Genomic DNA, 19238 nt, shown 5'->3' on the forward strand with positions numbered 1-19238 from the left:
TGTGTGTGTGTGTGTGTGTGTGTAAGAGGGTCACTGGCACAGGGCAAGAAGAAAGAGAGGGAGAAAGAAGGTGTATTTAGCTGCCAGTCTGTCAAGGAAGGTTGTGGTGTAGTAGTAGTTACTTTAGGGCTAGATATTTTTTCTTAGTCTTTTTCCACTTTCCAGTTCTTATTTTTAATGTTTTTCCACTTTCCAAACTCTTATTTTTAGTCTCTTGCTTCTTTCCAAAGTCTTAATCTTGTTCCACTTTTGAAACTTATCTTTAATTAATTTCTTTCCACTTTCCAATCTCTTATTTTTTATCTCTTTCCACTTTCCAGTATCATGTTTTTAATCTCTCCACTTTCCAGTCTCTCCACTTTCCAATATCTTATCTTTAATCTCTTTCCACTTTCCAAAAAAATATTTTTTATCTTTAGCTACTTTCAAAATGCTCATTTTTAATCTCTTTCTACCTTCTAAACACTTATATTTTCTTACTTATGTGATTTAGTTATGTAGGCTGTCCTCATATTAATTTCTTTCATACGCATTCATTTCTATATTACATTTTTCCTTCACACTCATTTCTTTCACATCAGTTTCTTTCCTATTCATTTCTACATAACATTTTTTCCTTCACATTTCCTTCTTTCATATTAGTTTCTTTCCTACTCATTCCACACCAACATATCCCTACACTCGCACTGAACACTCTCCCTATCATTCCTAAAACACCACCTAACTTAATCTACATCAACATTTTTTTTTTTCACACTCATTTCTTTTACATCCATTTGTTCTAACACACTCACTTCTACATCAACTATTCCTTATTTCTCCCCTCTGTTCATTTTTACACCAACAATTTCTCTTCCATTCACTTCTGCATTAAAAAAGATCTTTCCCATTCATTCCTACATCAAATTTTCTTTCTTTCACTCTCATTTCTTTCATCCCATTCACTCCTACATCAAATTTTCTTCCTATCACTCTCATATCTTCCCATTCATTTCTACATCAATAATTTCTATTTCTCACATTCACACCTCAGTTTTTTTTTTTTTTTTTTTTTTTTTTTTTTATGTAGGAAGGATACTGGCCAAGGGCAACAAAAATCTAATAAAAAAAATGCCCACTGAAATGCCAGTCCCTAAAAGGGTCAAAGCAGTGGTCAAAAATTGGTGGATAAGTGTCTTGAAACCTCCCTCTTGAAGGAATTCAAGTCATAGGAAGGTGGAAATATAGAAGCAGGCAAGGAGTTCCAGAGTTTACCAGAGAAAGGGATGAATGATTGAGAATACTGGTTAACTCTTGCGTTAGAGAGGTGGACAGAATAGGAGTGAGAGAAAGAAGAAAGTCTTGTGCAGCGAGGCCGCGGAAGGAGGGGAGGCATGCAGTTAGCAAGATCAGAAGAGCAGTTAGCATGAAAATAGCGGTAGAAGACAGCTAGAGATGCAACATTGCGGCGGTGAGAGAGAGGCTGAAGACAGTCAGTTAGAGGAGAGGAGTTGATGAGACGAAAAGCTTTTGATTCCACCCTGTCTAGAACAGCAGTATGAGTGGAACCCCCCCAGACATGTGAAGCATACTCCATACATGGACGGATAAGGCCCTTGTACAGAGTTAGCAGCTGCGGGGGTGAGAAAAACTGGCGGAGACGTCTCAGAACACCTAACTTCATGGAAGCTGTTTTAGCTAGAGATGAGATGTGAAGTTTCCAGTTCAGATTATAAGTAAAGGACAGACCGAGGATGTTCAGTGTAGAAGAGGGGGATAGTTGAGTGTCATTGAAGAAGAGGGGATAGTTGTCTGGAAGATTGTGTCGAGTTGATAGATGGAGGAATTGAGTTTTTGAGGCATTGAACAATACCAAGTTTGCTCTGCCCCAATCAGAAATTTTAGAAAGATCAGAAGTCAGGCGTTCTGTGGCTTCCCTGCGTGATATGTTTACCTCCTGAAGGGTTGGACGTCTATGAAAAAGACGTGGAAAAGTGCAGGGTGGTATCATCAGCATAGGAGTGGATAGGACAAGAAGTTTGTTTTAGAAGATCATTAATGAATAATAAGAAGAGAGTGGGTGACAGGACAGAACCCTGAGGAACACCACTGTTAATAGATTTAGGAGAAGAACAGTGACCGTCTACCACAGCAGCAATAGAACGGTCAGAAAGGAAACTTGAGATGAAGTTACAGAGAGAAGGATAGAAACCGTAGGAGGGTAGTTTGGAAATCAAAGCTTTGTGCCAGACTCTATCAAAGGCTTTTGATATGTCCAAGGCAACAGCAAAAGTTTCACCAAAGTCTCTAAAAGAGGATGACCAAGACTCAGTAAGGAAAGCCAGAAGATCACCAGTCGAGCGGCCTTGACGGAACCCATACTGGCGATCAGATAGAAGGTTGTGAAGTGATAGATGTTTAAGAATCTTCCTGTTGAGGATAGATTCAAAAACTTTAGATAAGCAGGAAATTAAAGCAATAGGACGGTAGTTTGAGGGATTAGAGCGGTCACCCTTTTTAGGAACAGGTTGAATGTAGGCAAACTTCCAGCAAGAAGGAAAGGTAGATGTTGACAGACAGAGCTGAAAGAGTTTGACTAGGCAAGGTGCAAGCACGGAGGCACAGTTTCGGAGAACAATAGGAGGGACCCCATCAGGTCCATAAGCCTTCTGAGGGTTTAGGCCAGCGAGGGCATGGAAAACATCATTACGAAGAATTTTAATACGAGGCATGAAGTAGTCAGAGGGTGGAGGAGAGGGAGGAACAAGCCCAGAATCGTCCAAGGTAGAGTTTTTAGCAAAGGTTTGAGCAAAGAGTTCAGCTTTAGAAATAGATGTGATAGCAGTGGTGCCATCTGGTTGAAGTAGAGGAGGGAAAGAAGAAGAAGTAAAGTTATTGGAGATATTTTTGGCTAGATGCCAGAAATCACGAGGGGAGTTAGATCTTGAAAGGTTTTGACATTTTCTGTTAATGAAGGAGTTTTTGGCTAGTTGGAGAACAGACTTGGCATGGTTCCGGGCAGAAATATAAAGTGCATGAGATTCTGGTGAAGGAAGGCTTAAGTACCTTTTGTGGGCCACCTCTCTATCATGTATAGCACGAGAACAAGCTGTGTTAAACCAAGGTTTAGAAGGTTTAGGACGAGAAAAAGAGTGAGGAATGTACGCCTCCATGCCAGACACTATCACCTCTGTTATGCGCTCAGCACACAAAGACGGGTCTCTGACACGGAAGCAGTAGTCATTCCAAGGAAAATCAGCAAATATCCGCCTCAGGTCCCCCCAACTAGCAGAGGCAAAACGCCAGAGGCACCTTCGCTTAGGGGGATCCTGAGGAGGGATTGGAGTGATAGGACAAGATAAAGATATGAGATTGTGATCGGAGGAGCCCAACGGAGAAGAAAGGGTGACAGCATAAGCAGAAGGATTAGAGGTCAGGAAAAGGTCAAGAATGTTGGGCGTATCTCCAAGACGGTCAGGAATACGAGTAGGGTGTTGCACCAATTGCTCTAGGTCATGGAGGATAGCAAAGTTGTAGGCTAGTTCACCAGGATGGTCAGTGAAGGGAGAGGAAAGCCAAAGCTGGTGGTGAACATTGAAGTCTCCAAGAATGGAGATCTCTGCAAAAGGGAAGAGGGTCAGAATGTGCTCCACTTTGGAAGTTAAGTAGTCAAAGAATTTCTTATAGTCAGAGGAGTTAGGAGAGAGGTATACAGCACAGATAAATTTAGTATGAGAATGACTCTGTAGTCGTAGCCAGATGGTGGAAAACTCGGAAGATTCAAGAGCGTGGGCACGAGAGCAGGTTAAGTCATTGCGCACATAAACGCAGCATCCAGCTTTGGATCGAAAATGAGGATAGAGAAAGTAGGAGGGAACAGAAAAGGGGCTACTGTCAGTTGCCTCAGACACCTGAGTTTCAGTGAGGAAAAGAAGATGAGGTTTAGAAGAGGAGAGGTGGTGTTCTACAGATTGAAAATTAGATCTTAGACCGCGAATGTTGCAGAAGTTAATGAAGAAAAAGTTGAGGGGGGTGTCAAGACACTTAGGGTCGTCGACGGAAAGGCAGTCCGACCTGGGGACATTTATGGTCCCCTCCCCAGATTGGGGACTCCGAGGCTGGTGTAGGAGTCGCCATGATTTTAAAATTTTTGGAGTGAAGGGTGTGTGTGTTATTAGGTGCTTGTAGTTTTGTGTGGAGGAAGAGAGTTGTCTTTAGAGGGCAGGCTGTGACTACCCCCTTGTGTTTCTCCACAGAGTTTCATATATTGAGATCTACAATGAGAGAATAGAAGACCTGCTTACCACCACACCACCACCACCACCACCACCACCACCACACCCTCCCTGGAGCTGGTGACTGACTGTGGTGGGCGCGTGGTGTGGTATGGTGCTAGGGAGGTTGTCATCACCAAGCTACAAGAGGTGTGTGGTGATGTGTGGTATCTTTGGGGTCCTGTTGACTACTGAACTAATAAACAAACAGATTAACTAATTGATTAAGTAGCTCTCTAACTAACTAAAGAACCAACAAATGAATTAATTAATGATCCTGGTGTCTTTTGGGGTTAAGTGGTGTGTTTTGTGGTGTTTTGGTGTTTTGATGGTATGGTGGTGATTATGTGGGTATTTTGTGGTGTGTCCGTGGTGTTTTGGCAGTGGTGTTTATCATGTTTTTGAGTGTTTTGTTGTTTTTGTGGTGTTTTGGAATGTTTTTGGTGTGTTAGTAGTGTTTTTGCGGTGTTTTTTCGTGGTTTTGGAGTGTTTGCAATGTTTTGGCAGTGTTTTAGATTGTTTTTGGGTATTTTAGGAGTGTTGTGGGGGTGTTTTGGTGGTGTTATGGTGAGGAGGCAGTAGAGGGCAGAACACTAGTGGAGGACCGAGAAAAGGAAGTTTAGTAACATCAAAAACACAACTACAATTAGAAATACTTCAATTATACTACAGAAGAGGCGACAGAGGCAAGGAATGAAAAGAAGTGTATAGCTGAGACTCTGTATACTACACATAGATACATAGAAAGACACTCCATTACACTAACATTTCACTAGATTATTCAATATTTCACCTTTCCATAACAGAAAAATTAACATGGATCTTTGCTTTTTATTCCACATTAGCTTCTCTCTCTCTCTCTCTCTCTCTCTCTCTCTCTCTCTCTCTCTCTCTCTCTCTCTCTCTCTCTCTCTCTCTCTCTCTCTCTCTCTCTCTCTCTCTCTCTCTCTCTCTCTCTCTCTCTCTCTCTCTCTCTCTCTCTCTCTCTCTCTCTCTCTCTCTCTCTCTCTCTCTCACAGCTGGAGGACCTAGGACCCCTATAGAGTTTTCAATATTTTATCTTCCTAGAACAAAATATTTATATGGATCTACTATCTTACTCCACATTAGCTTCTTTACAATCCCATTCTCTTTCTCTCTCTCTCTCTCAGCTGGAGGACCTCTACGCCCAGGGCCACAGCGAGCACGTGAGGAGGGCACGCAGGACCAAGGGAAGGCTGGAGGCATCACACACTGTCTTCCGCATTGTGAGTGAGGCACAGTGCTCCTGCTACACTGAGACTTTGTGAATGTGGTGTGGTTCTGTCTGGTAGGAGTAAAGAATGGTGCTCTCTCTCTCTCTCTCTCTCTCTCTCTCTCTCTCTCTCTCTCTCTCTCTCTCTCTCTCTCTCTCTCTCTCTCTCTCTCTCTCTCTCTCTCTCTCTCTCTCTCTCTCTCTCTCTCTCTCTCTCTCTCTCTCTCTCTCTCTCTCTCTCTCTCTCTCTCTCTCTCTCTCTCTCTCTCTCTCTCTCTCTCTCTCTCTCTCTCTCTCTCTCTCTCTCTCTCTCTCTCTCTCTCTCTCTCTCTCTCTCTCTCTCTCTCTCTCTCTCTCTCTCTCTCTCTCTCTCTCTCTCTCTCTCTCTCTCTCTCTCTCTCTCTCTCTCTCTCTCCAGGAGGGGCACCAGCCAAGGGCAACAAAAATTATAATAAAAAAATAAAAAGGCCCATAGAGGTGCCAGTCCCCAAACAGCGTCAGAAGCAGCTGTCAAAAAATTAAAGGATAAGTGTCTTGAAACCTCCCACTTGAAGGAGTCCAAGTCACAGGAAGGAGGAAATACAGAAGCAGGCAGGGAGTTCCAGAGTTTACCAGAGAAAGGGATGAGTGACTGCTGCACTGAAACTTGCTGATGTGTTGTGGACTAGGTGATGTGTTGCAGTATTGTTTTGTTTGATAGGATTGATGACTAGTCTTCAAAAACCTGTCTTATTATCTCTGTGACCTTTGAAAACCCCAAATTACACCACCAAAACTAGAAAACTAACTTCCATGACCTTTCAGATGACCCAAACAAGAGACGCAGCACTAACAACCCTTTTTTCAGATCATGGAGAGCTTGCCACGCTACAGAGACTACAGCAGGTGGGAGGAGGTGTCTGTGGCCATCTCCTTCCTCGACTTTGTGACAGTGGCCGGTGTGGAGCTTCTGCCGGCCCTGGGAAGTGTCACGGAGGAGCTGAGGGGCGGCCCGGCAGTAACGCAATCTCTGTTTACTTTGCATAATTTTGTTGTGAGTGAATGCTCCAATAAGAGGTGAGAAATGGGGTTGTGTTGCATTGCGGTGTGTTGTGGTGTGTTGTGGTGTTGCTGTTCTTGTTCCGACTTGTGTTGTTTGTGTCTTGGGTTGGTGGTGTTAGTTTGGGTATTGCTGTTTGTGTGTTGGCATTTTTTTCTTTATTATTTATTTATTTTTTTATTCAAGGATCAGCTGATGGGTGACGGGTCTAAGGCAATAAATGGGTGTAATAGGAGGGTCTTACAGTGTGTATTGGCTTAGTTTTTTATATATTTTTTTTTTTAATGTATTTTGGGGCTAGCTAAGGGGTGACTGCAGTAAAAAAAAAGTAAATGGTTGAAATAGGAAAACAAATAGTTTGCTTATGTCCACTCAGGTATCAAGCCTTCAAATATCTTCTCTTTCGTCAATTTTTCCCAATGTCTCTTTCCTTATGTCCACTCAAATATCTAGCCTTCAAATATCTCCTCTTTTATCAACCCTTTCTTATGTCTGTTCAAATATCTGCTGTTCAAATATATTCTCTTGTATCAACTCCTTCTTATGTCCATTTAAATATCTACCCTTCAAATATCTCCTCTTTTATCAACTTCTCCTCATGTCCCCAGGCTCTCCTCCCTACAATATCAGAACCCTCTCCTTCTCTGTGTTCCCATCAAATAAGAGACAACTAGATCAGAGAGAGAGAGAGAGAGAATGCCTTGATAATTATATAGTCATGGCCAAAAGTCTGTTAACGAGCCTCCATTCTTTTCTGCTAATTTCATCGTTTTGTTTTAATACTGAGTCTCCTGGTGTGTTGCCCTTATAAATTTAAACCATGTTGTTAGTTAATCCCTCTACACTTATATTCGTGCCACACTTCCACGACGGTTACTCTCCACTACAGTCTCTCTCTCTCTCTCTCTCTCTCTCTCTCTCTCTCTCTCTCTCTCTCTCTCTCTCTCTCTCTCTCTCTCTCTCTCTCTCTCTCTCTCTCTCTCTCTCTCTCTCTCTCTCTCTCTCTCTCTCTCTCTCTCTCTCTCTCTCTCTCTCTCTCTCTCTCTCTCTCTCTCTCTCTCTCTCTCTCTCTCCACTTCTTCCTCCATGGTAGCTCTTTCTCTCCACTTCTTCCTCCATGGTAGCTCTTTCTCTCCACTTCTTCCTCCACCACTCTAGCAATCACTTTTCTTACTCTGCTTTCTCTCCACACTCACTCTTCCTCCACCTCCTCTACCACATTCATTTTTCTTCTCTCTCTCTCTTCCTCCTCTTCCTTCCTCCTCTTTCACCACCTCCACTTCTCTACCACAGTTGCTCTTTCTCTTCTTCCACCACACCACAGTCCCTACCACTGATATTTTCTACCACATCCTAACTACTATTACCACCTCTACATACTTGCTACTTCCACCCAAATTCTAAGGTGTAGTGTAGTAGTGTAGTGCTGTGTTGTTGTAGCATGCTGTACGATGGGCGGCGGACAGTGCTGACCCGGGTGCTGAGGGAGGCGCTGGTGGGGGACAGTCACTCCATTTTCTTGTGCACCTGCAGCCTGGCCAACACCACCCACACCCTGGACACTGTCAGGTGACGCCTCCAAACACTCTGTCCTCTCTTTTGTTGTTATTGTGTTATGTTATTCACTTGTTGTAAGGTCTAAGGTTGTCATTATTTATGTGTATGCTCTTTTTATTTTTTATTTATTTGTTTATTTATTTATTTATTTAGTTGAAATTTGATGTTATTCACTTGATATAAGGTCTGAGATTATCATTATTCATCTAAACACTTTTTTTTTTGCCTAAATTCAATGTTATTCACTACGATCCCCTTTTTTCCTCCAAATTCAACACTATTCCCTGTCATTTCTAGACTAAACTTCAGGTTATGGCAAACTTCACCATAAGTCTGCCTTGAGTTGCATCCCTGAATTTTAACAACACTAACTAACCTGTGTGTGGTGTTGCAGGTTTGGTGATGCTGCAGCCTGGCTGGTGCAGCACCCCACACGCAGGCTGTACCTGGCCAGCCTGCTGCACACCACCACCGCCGCCATCCTGCACAGCCACCAGGCCGCCCGTCGCTTGCTGTGCTCCAAGAGGGTGTGTGGGAAGGTGTGGGCAGCTCTGTTGGGGAGAAGAGGGAGTGTGGGATGAGGAAGACTTGGAATGTGTGTGTGTGTGTGTGTGTGTGTGTGTGTGTGTGTGTGTGTGTGTGTGTGTGTGTGAGAGAGAGTGTGTTTCTAACTTAACCGCATTCCTACACCACAAACCCTCACACACACACACACACACACACACACACACACACACACACACACACACACACACACACACACACACACACACACACACACACACACACACAAGGCTCCCTAACAGAACACTGCAACACCACAAACCTCTACCTAACCTAACCTAACAAATAACCCTTTTCTCCTAGACACACGGTACAGCTGGGAGTGGCCTGAGGAAGGAGCAGCAGGAGGAGCAGGAGGAGCAGGACAGCAGAGTGAGGCAGGAAGTAAGAAAAATGTTGGGTCTAGCTCGAACCATCTTTCCTATCAACACCAGCATCAACACCAAGAGAAATGAGGTGAGTGGTGGTGATCAGTGTTATTTTTGTTTTTTTCTCTTTTTGTTGTTTTTTGGTGTGTGAAAAAGTGAAAGGTGTGAGAGATTTATTTAGTTTTGTTTTTGTTTTATTTATTTATTTATTTTTTTTGCTAGTTGTTCTCAAGATGTTTGTTGCTGTTTTCTCTCTGTTGTTATGAGAGAGAGAGAGAGAGAGAGAGAGAGAGAGAGAGAGAGAGAGAGAGAGAGAGAGAGAGAGAGAGAGAGAGAGAGATTATTATTTTATTTTTTTACTTTACTTCCTTTTGTTGCTAGTTCATGGAATGTGAGAAGGAAGAAGAATGTTTTTGGTGAGAAGGATGAGGGAGAGAGTGATATATTATCTGCCATTAGTTGCTGGGCTGTGAGAGAGAGAGTGTTGCTGGGGTTTCTGTGGCCCAGTGGATAAAGTGACGGGCTTGGGATCAGTGAATGTTGGGCGCCAAGGTTCAAACCCCACTAAGAACTCAAAAACAATAAATCAAATAAGTCTTAATAAAAAAATATCCACACTACAATAAAACAACTCCTCTTTAATATACATACTGGCTGAAATAGAGCAACTTTGCAGATGTGTTAAAATAAAGGTGTTTTGGCAGCTTGAGTCTGAGGAGGAGCCGGTGGTGGCCAGGAAGAGAGGCAGGCCGAGGAAGTACCCTGTCAGATTCAAGCCTTTCGGGAGGGAATGCCCCACTAAGATAGGTGAGTGTGTGTGTGTGTGTGTGTGTGTGTGTGTGTGTGTGTGTGTGTGTGTGTGTGTGTGTGTGTGTGTGTTTACCTTGTTGTATTTACCTAGTTGTGGTGTACAGGAGGAGTAATCTCATAGTATCCTGTTTTTATATCTGTGTGTGTGTGTGTGTGTGTGTGTGTGTGTGTGTGTGTGTGTGTGTGTGTGTGTGTGTGTGTGTGTGTGTGTGTGTGTGTGTGTGTGTGTGCGAGTGTGTGTGAGAGAGAGGGCTACTACTACTGCTACTATTGTTACTATTATTGTTGCTGTTACTGTTTTGATTACAATATTAACTATCATATCTATCATATCAGAAACACTAACAAAGTCTGATTTTACTACTACTACTACTACTACTACTACTACTACTACTACTACTACTACTACTACTACTACTACTACTACTACTACTACTACTACTACTACCACCTCAAACACAAACACACAAAACACATAGAAAAATACTGCTGCTACTACTACAACCACAAACACTCCACAAATACAAGCACACACACACACACACACACACACACACACACACACACACACACACACACACACACACACACACACACACACACACACAAGCACCACCAAAAAACACCCAAAAAAAACACCACACCATCAAAAAAACATGAAACACACACACACACACACACACACACACACACACACACACACACACACACACACACACACACACACACACACACACACACACACACACACACACACACACACACACACACACACACACACACACACACACACACACACACACACACACACACACACACACACACACACACACACACACACCACCACCACCACCACCACCACCACCACCACCACCACCACCACCACCCACAGACTACCTCGCCCTGTGGAAATCTCGTTACCTCAACTCCGAAGACCCAAGGCATGAGAGAGGCAGGAAGCAGAAGAGAGAGAGAGAGGAGAAGTTCTACATGGCTGGTGCATTCACCCTGACCACCACCTCGAAGCGTCACGGCCTCAGACACCTGTACAAAACGGGCAGCCTGAGGACCTCGGACACTAGCACCTACTATGGGGGTTACCTGAAGGAGGGGCTGAAGAAGAAGGAGGAAGAGGAGCGTGGGGTGAGAGAAGAGGATGAGAAGGAAAATGAAGAAATGGAAGAAGAAAAGGAGGAGGAAGAGGACGAGGAGTGTAAGTTTGGTAAGGAGTGTGTATGGGTGAGAGAAGAGGATGAAGAGGATGAGAAGAAAAATGAAGGAATCGGAGAAGAAAAAGTGAAGGAAGGGGAATGTAAGAGTGTATGGGTGAGGGAACAGGAGGATGAGAAGGAAAATGAAAGAATAAGAGAAGAAAAGGAAGAGGAAGAGGAGTGTGAGACTGATAAAAGAAAAGAAAGGGTAAGAAGAGAGAAGGATGAGAAGAAATGCAGGGTAGAGAAGAAAAATGAAAGAATAAGAGAAGAAAAGGAAGAAGAGGAGAAATGTCAAGTTAATAAGAGAGATGGAGAAAAGAGAGAAGAAAAGAAGGAGGAGGAGGGGAGAGAGGGATAAAAATGAACATGATAAGATGAATAAAGGTCAAGAAACAATGACAGAAGAGAAGGAAGAAGAAGAGAATAAATCAAATAATTGTAAGATAGATAAAGATGTAAGAATGAGAGAAGAAGAGGAGGAGGAGGAGTGGGAAGATATGGAAGAGTGGATAGCAATAATGGAGGAAAATAATTGGAGAGAACAGGAAGAAGACAGAAATGAAGTAAATAAGGAGGAAATAGAGACTGAAAACAAGGAAGAGGAAGAAAGCAAAGGCAGAAATAAGAAACAGAAGAAAAAGGAGGAAGAAAAGAAGAGATATAAGAATGAGGAAAATAAGGAAGCAGGGAAAGACAAGAAAAAGGAAAAAAGAAACAAGGAAGAGGAGGAGAGAGAGGACTGTGCAAGCAAGAAAGAAGAGGAGAAACAAAAACAATACATGAAGAACAAATACAAGGAGGAAGAAACAGACAAACAAAGTGATGAGGACATGAAAAAGATGGAGAAGAAAAGCAGACACAAAGAAAACAAGAAAGAACAAGAGAAAAACAAAAACAAGCATAAGAAAGAAGAAATATCAGTCAAACAAAAACAAGAGAACACAGATGAGATAGAGAATCACCAAAACAACAAAGAAAACTGCAAAAAACAAGAGAAACACAAAGAAAACAATGACAAGAACAGTCACAAAGAAAAGAAGGAAAAGCAACACAAAAACCATGACAAAAACAAGAAACAACGAGAAATACCAGTTGAATTCAGCCAAGAAATAGAAAATGAACAAAATAACAAAGAAAACAGCAAAAAACAAGAAAGACACAATGAAAACAAAGGAAAACAACACAAAAACAATGACAAAAAAGAAATACCAATTAAACTAAGCCAAGAGATAAAAAATGACCAAAACAACAAAGCAGACAGCAAAAAACAAGCCAGACTAGGGAGAAACAACGACGGCAACACCAGACGCAAAGAAAATAAGGAAAAACAACACAAAAACAATGACAAAAACAAGAAACAACATGAAATACCAGTGGAACTAAACCAAGAGGACCTGGAAATGATACCCCTGCAAAAATGTAAGAAGGAGAAAGAGGAGGAGAAGGAGAGAACACAGGGCCTGGTGAACTGTGTAAGGGGCACCATCACCATCACAAGGGCCTGGGATGTGTGTGTGGATGGTGAGGCAACACAACACTTAGCCAAGGAATATGAAATGGGATCCTACAAACCCAAAAAGGTGAGAGATGAAGGAAGGAAGGAGGAAGAGAAGTGTAGGATCAGTAAGTGTAGGAATAAGAGAAGAGAAGGAAAAGAAGGAGGATGAGGGGGCAAGGGATATAAAGGAGTATCGTAAGATATGGATAAAGAAAAGATTAGAAGAGGAGGAGGAGGATAAGTCTGTATGATCTGTAGGAAGGTCAAAGGTCAATAATAAAGATGTTTGGGTCTTTTAAGGAGTTACTTGGTGTAAGATTCTAAATAATTAGGATTTTTTTTTTTTTTTATCTTTTAAGGAACTGTTTGAGTTTTCCAAGGAGTTTGGTTAGGTTTGGTTAGGTAGGACACAGTGAAGGATCTCAAGGAAACTAAAAGGATGTATTTTGTATTAAGGAATCTTTTTTTAGGTTTTGGGTTAGGTTAGGTGAGGTTAAGGTAAATTAGGATAGGTGAGAAATAGAAAGAGAAAGAGAAAGAGAGAGAGAGAGAGAGAGAGAGAGAGAGAGAGAGAGAGAGAGAGAGAGAGAGAGAGAGAGAGAGAGAGAGAGAGAGAGATTTGTATGAGTGTGAAAGGATATAAGATTTTTGTGTTAGATGTTTAAGGAGTAAGTTGCGATGTTTAGGCTGTGTAGTGAAATTATAAGGGATGTAATGACCACGAACATGAAAAATATGGTATAGGATCTGTAGGAGTGTGGAAAATCAAGTTAAGGATGAAGGATTCTGTACAAGTAGGATCTTTGGGTCTTTTTTTTTTTTTGTGTGAGTGAAGGATATGGAGAAGGAAAAGGAGAAGGAAAGGAGAGGTGTTGGAATTCTGCACATTTTGAAGTTTATTTATTATTTATTTACTTATTTGTTATTATTATTGATATATTTATGTATTTTTATTATCATTATTACTATTATTTATTATTATTATTATTATTATTATTATTTTTTTTTTTTTTATTATTATTATTTTTATTTATTTATTTTTTTTTTTATTTATTTTTTTTCAGGTGAACTTCTGCCTGAGCAATATGGAGTACAGAGACCTCAAGTGGAAGTTGGATGACGGATATGTACACTTCCTACGTCTTGGCTTGTGGATACAGTACTTCAGGGAGGAGCTGGCTGTGAGGGACCAGGCCGGGAGGTGTGTGTGTGTGTGTGTGTGTGTGTGTGTGTGTGTGTGTGTGTGTGTGTGTGTGTGTGTGTGTGTGTGTGTGTGTGTGTGTGTAAGAGAGAGAGAGAGAGAGAGAGAGAGAGAGAGAGAGAGAGAGAGAGAGAGAGAGAGAATGTGTGTTTGTGAGAGAGAGAGAGAAAGAGAAAGCGAGGGTGTTTGTATGTGTTTGTGAGAGACTAAGCAGGTGTGTATGTGTGTGTGTGTGAGAGAGAGAGAGAGTGTGTATGTGTGCTTTTAAGAGAGAGAGAGAGAAAGAGAGAGAATTTACTTAATTTTTTAGTTTGCAATGTCTTATCTACACTCCTCTGGCTGTTTCTATATATTTGTCTAGTTTCTCCTTGCTTCTATCACCTCCTTTTCTTATATTTTTCTATTTTTTTCCCCCTACACTACTTGCTTCTATCACTTCTTTTCTGTCTATATTTATCCCTTCCCTCTATCACCTCTTCCTCCATCTAAATTCACCCAATCTTTCCTTCTAACATGCACTCAAGTTGGCAACACCACAATCACACAAACAAACCCAACAAAAACATAACCAAACAAATCCACACCTGCCCTCCACAACACACCTGCAGTACTCCCAACACACACCACCCACACACCTACACACCTGATCCCTTCTTCACCCCCTCTCTCTCTCACCCCAGGCTTGTGTATTCCCTGCCGGACTTCATCGCTCTCAAGGAAGTGTTTGTTGATCTGTTCCTCACTCCCTACTGCAGAAGTTCTCATCTCTGGAGGGTGAAGGCTGTGTCGTAAGTGTGTTTGAGGGCACTTAGATGGGAGATTTGGGGTTTTAAGTGGTGTTCATAAGTGCTTAAGGATGACAACTGTCTTATAAGTTAGTTTAAGTGCAGTTATACGAGAGATTTTGGGGTTTTGAGTATTCTAGGGGTGAAAGATGTTTTGTAAGTGTGTTTAAGAGTATTTAGATTAGGGTTTTGGTTTCTTAAGTGGTGTTTGTAAGTGTTTAGGAGTGAAGTTAGTTTAAGAGCAGTTACAAGAGAGATTTGAAGTTTTAAATATGTAGGTAAAAGATATCTGATAAATAATAACTGAAAAAATAGAAAAATGCTTATATTTGTAAATAATGATGACTGAAAAGATCTTTGGAAAAATATATGACTTATTCCTAAAAACTGAAGCAATTAACACTCTCTGACATTCTCACACACTCACCTCTCTCTCTCTCTCTCTCTCTCTCTCTCTCTCTCTCTCTCTCTCTCTCTCTCTCTCTCTCTCTCTCTCTCTCTCTCTCTCTCTCTCTCTCTCTCTCTCTCTCTCTCTCTCTCTCTCTCTCTCTCTCTCTCTCTCTCTCTCTCTCTCTCTCTCTCTCTCTCTCTCTCTCTCTCTCTCTCTCTCTCTCTCTCTCTCTCTCTCTCTCTCTCTCTCTCTCTCTCTCTCTCTCTCTCTCTCTCTCTCTCTCTCTCTCTCTCTCTCTCTCTCTCTCTCTCTCTCTCTCTCTCTCTCTCTCTCTCTCTCTCTCTCTCTCTCTCTCTCTCTCTCTCTCTCTCTCTCTCTCTCTCTCTCTCTCTCTCTCTCTCTCTCTCTCTCTCTCCTTCTCTCTCTCTCTCTCTCTCTCTCTCTCTCTCTCTCTCTCTCTCTCTCTCTCTCTCTCTCTCTCTCTCTCTCTCTCTCTCTCTCTCTCTCTCTCACAGGTTTTTGAGGATGGGCGTGTGTACCTTCAGAGCAGCAGGACCATTGCACGCAGCCCAGAGAAGCTCAGTCCCAAGGCAGCCTTCACCGCACACCTCATGGGGCTGCACACGCCAGGACACGGTGAGGCAGGTGGGCACGGGCGGCTGGGGCAGGGAGGGCAAGGAAGCTTAGTGAGTGAGGGAGGTCAAAGGAAAGATAAAAGAAGGAAGGAAGTTTAGTGTATAATTATGATTGTTGGTGAGTTGAGTGGAGAGAGAAATGGATGAAGGAGGGTAGGGCAAGGATGAAAAGGAAGGAAGTTTGGTGGATGAAGGAGATTGAAGGAAGGATGAGAAGAAGGAAGGAAGTTTGTGTAGTTTACAATTTTGATTGTTGGTGAGGCTAGTGAGTAAAAGAAGGGAAAGGATGAGGATGAGAAGGAAGTTTAATGGGACAAAGGAGATTAAAGGAAGGATAAGAGAAGGAAGGTTTATTTAGTTTACACTTAAATACACATTTAACACTTGGTAATAAACTGCATATAGAGTATGAGGAGGCAAGATTAGACCACAGTCACCATCCCTCACAGACAACAGTAACACTTACCATGCTCTTTATAGTGTAAGCACACGTGAACTCTAAAGCCATCACACCACACTCATCACCTCCTCCAGACACCAGCGGGAAGAAGAGAGTGGTTCCCTTCCCCGGGCAGCACTGGCAGGTGTACTGGGGGGAGGTGGAGGGCCTGGGGCTGCTGTACTCCTCCCTAGTTGACCTGACAGATCACAGTGCCCGGGTGACACGCAGGGCCATGGCACGGCACCCCCAGCTGGCCGGTGTGCTGAGGGAAGTGGTGTCCGAGAGGCACTTCATGTACAGGACGCACCTCTACCAGGCGCCGCAGGACACCCAGGCCTGGAGGGATGCCATGTGGTAGGGCCTAAAGGATGGGGGCAGGATATCACGGTTTTACAATTTTCTGTCTATCAGTCTTTATGGAAATGTACTTGTTCACTGATAAATCTCTCTCTCTCTCTCTCTCTCTCTCTCTCTCTCTCTCTCTCTCTCTCTCTCTCTCTCTCTCTCTCTCTCTCTCTCTCTCTCTCTCTCTCTCTCTCTCTCTCTTTCTCGTAGATGGTGTGAAAGATTCTACACATCACCTTAGTCTTGTGAATTGTCTCATATTGCAGTGAAAGAGTTAAATAAATAAACAAATAAATAAACAATTACCCACTACTTTTATGGGCTGGCATCTTCAGTAGACCCTTATTTTGTAGCCCTTTCCTGGAACCCTTCTTACATAAAAATATAAAAAAGAACAATGATTTCAAGAGGACATTTTTTCTAATTCTGCGTAATCTTGTGGCTCTACTTATTCTTGAACTTTTTTTTTTTTCTCCAGCCCTTTTGTAACCCTTGGCCTGGAAACCCTTTTATATAGGAACAAAAAAGAATGATAGTAAGCATTTTTTTTTGTCCCTCCTTACATGATAAAAAGATAAAAAATCAACACACACACACACCCACACACATACACACACACACACACACACAAAGAAAAAAGGAAAAAAAAACAATAATAATTACCTCCTTCCGCAGGTTCACATTCCTGGAGTGGTGGGCAGACTACCAGTTTGGGAGGCTGCCAACCATCATAGGTGGGGAGATGACGGGCCAGCAGGTGACGGCCATCAGGCTCTTCTGCGCTCAGACTCTGCCTCAGCTGGCCCAGGCGTGGTGCGATAGGGTGTGTGTTTTAGTGTTTGTTTAGGTTTGGTGTTCCGTTAGTGTTCTTATTGTTCTTGGTGTGTTAGGTTTGATTAGGTAAGGTCATGTCTTCTTGTTGTTGTTATTAGTGTTCCTGTTGGTGTTCTTGGTGTTCCTGTTGGTGTTATTGTACTTCCATACCTTACTGCCTATTCACTTCTTTCTTCCTCACCTAAAACTCTCTCCATCCTTCTTCCCTTCTACTTCCCTGCCTTACTCTGCCTCCCTCCTATCTAAAAACCCTTCTTTTCTTTCCCTATCTTACTCTACCTATTTCCTTTCTACACCTCTTCTATTTACTGTCTATCCCTCCTCTACACCCCCATTATTTGCTATCTATACCTTCTCTATTTACTCTCTACATCCCCTCTATTTACTGTCTGTTTCCTTACCTAAACAATCTCTGTCTTTCCCTCCTTCCCTTCCTTACTGTATTCCCTCCCTGCCACAGCCGGCTGTGGGACACTGGCCTGGGGGAGCAGTACCTCTCGTCCCTGCTGCGTTTCATCAAGTACTGGTGCAACAAGAGGCCTCGAGAGACACTGTCCTTTGAGCTGCAGGAGAATGGGGACGTGCTGTGCTGCAAGAGGAGGTTCAAGATAGCCAGCCAGCACTTCTTGGTCAACAGCATCTTGCCTGATGAGTTTGTGCGAGATGTTTACCCTGCACCGCCACCACAACCCAAACCAAGCTGGCCAGGGAAGCGAGGCAGGAAGAGCAAGCCGCGCGTCACCCCACAGCCAACACGCCCCAGACGCGTCACCTGCCACTGGAAGCTGCCCAGGTATTGCGACGTGGAGACCGAACCACCAACATCACCACCAAGGTATGTTTTCCGGCCTGAGATGAAAGACCCACAGAACCCACACAATGTTAAGCAATCAGACACCTGTGGATTCTTTACTGACGCTGGCTGGGGTCTTGGGGAACGGGGCAAGACTCAGAGGCCAGCCAGACACACCAGGTTTAAAGACAAGGAGCCAAACAAAGAATCAGACACCTTTGGGCTATTTACTGATGCTGGCTGGGGTCTTGGGGAACAGAGGGAGACTCACAGAACAGCCAGACACACCAGGTCATCACGTGGGGCAAGGCATTGTTCTCAGGCCAGGCAACATTCTCAGCATTCCCAGTCCAGACACTCCCTTCAGAACTGTGACCCCAGAAGACTAACGGAAGGACTGACGAGGGCACAGGTCAGCAGGGAGGTGGACAAGCGTGCACGTGAGTGGTACAAGTCAACGGTGCCCTCCCTGTCCCTCCCGAAGTCATTCATTGCAGAGAACAGGGACGAGGGAAGGCAGCGTCTCTCCGATAGCGAGAGTGAGGACACCATCACCAGCAGGAGGAATGAGATGCTGTTTGCACCTCTTCCAGTGCAGGAACTGAAAGCTGCTGCAGGTAGACAGAGGGAGGAAAGACACAGCAGAGAGAGAGAAGCAGTCAGTGAGGAGGAAGTGTAGGGGAACTTTGAAGGACAACCTGTCACTAAACCATAACTAGAGGAGAAAACTCAACAGAAAGGAATGGAGAGGACTGAGAGAGGAAGAGAGAAGCAATCAGTGAGGAAGATGAAGTGTTTGAGGACCTTGAAAGATAAATCCTGTCACTAAAACCATAATTAGAGACACAAAATTCAACAGGAAGGGAAGGAAGGAACTGAGAGAGAGAGAGAAGCAGAGATCAGAAAGAGAGAACTAGTCAGTGAGGACAATGAAGCATATTAGAACCTTGAGATAAAAACCTGTCTTCAGTACTAGAGCAGCAAAACTCAGCAGGAGAGGATGCAGAGAGCCAAGAGACAGAAAATGGAAAAACAGCCAAGCAAGGAGAGAGAACTGGTCAGGGAGAACAACAGAACAAATTATTACTTTTTTAATGTTTTATTTTGTGTTTTGACATGAATGGTGCAAGTGAGGGAAATCTTATTTTGAGTTGTATGTTTTAGTTGATGTCAAAATAAGGATGATAGCTATTTTGGAGTGCTCTGTTTTTGAGTAAATGATGTCATTGGAGAAACTTTACTTGTGAATTCTTGATGTAAATGTTTTAGTTGATA

General features: G+C 43.0%; 2 protein-coding genes across 3 annotated transcripts in view; both read left to right on the plus strand.

The window, feature by feature from the left end:
* The window catches only part of LOC135092920 (golgin subfamily A member 6-like protein 22), an 11984-nt gene extending 206 nt beyond the window's left edge, over nt 1-11778 (plus strand). The window contains exons 2-9 of one of the 2 annotated variants that reach the window (XM_063991709.1): nt 4236-4403; nt 5405-5500; nt 6335-6543; nt 7967-8095; nt 8478-8622; nt 8951-9103; nt 9720-9822; nt 10718-11778. In XM_063991709.1, the coding sequence (XP_063847779.1) occupies nt 6338-6543; nt 7967-8095; nt 8478-8622; nt 8951-9103; nt 9720-9822; nt 10718-11397 (1416 nt within the window). In that variant the 5' untranslated portion in view covers nt 4236-4403; nt 5405-5500; nt 6335-6337 and the 3' untranslated portion in view covers nt 11398-11778. The remainder of the gene's footprint in view (nt 1-4235; nt 4404-5404; nt 5501-6334; nt 6544-7966; nt 8096-8477; nt 8623-8950; nt 9104-9719; nt 9823-10717) is intronic. The other variant, XM_063991710.1, reaches the window with a different exon arrangement.
* LOC135092962 (uncharacterized) lies at nt 11400-19058 on the plus strand. The gene is made up of 8 exons (XM_063991786.1): nt 11400-12619; nt 13602-13738; nt 14419-14527; nt 15433-15550; nt 16084-16345; nt 17012-17149; nt 17631-18580; nt 18934-19058. Exons 1-8 carry the CDS (start codon nt 11414-11416, stop codon nt 19056-19058), a joined length of 3045 nt encoding a protein of 1014 aa, XP_063847856.1. The 5' UTR covers nt 11400-11413.
* The last annotated feature ends 180 nt before the right edge of the window (nt 19059-19238 follow it).

The sequence above is a fragment of the Scylla paramamosain genome, chromosome 41 (assembly GCF_035594125.1).
Source record: "Scylla paramamosain isolate STU-SP2022 chromosome 41, ASM3559412v1, whole genome shotgun sequence".
Classification (NCBI taxonomy): Eukaryota; Metazoa; Arthropoda; class Malacostraca; order Decapoda; family Portunidae; genus Scylla; species Scylla paramamosain.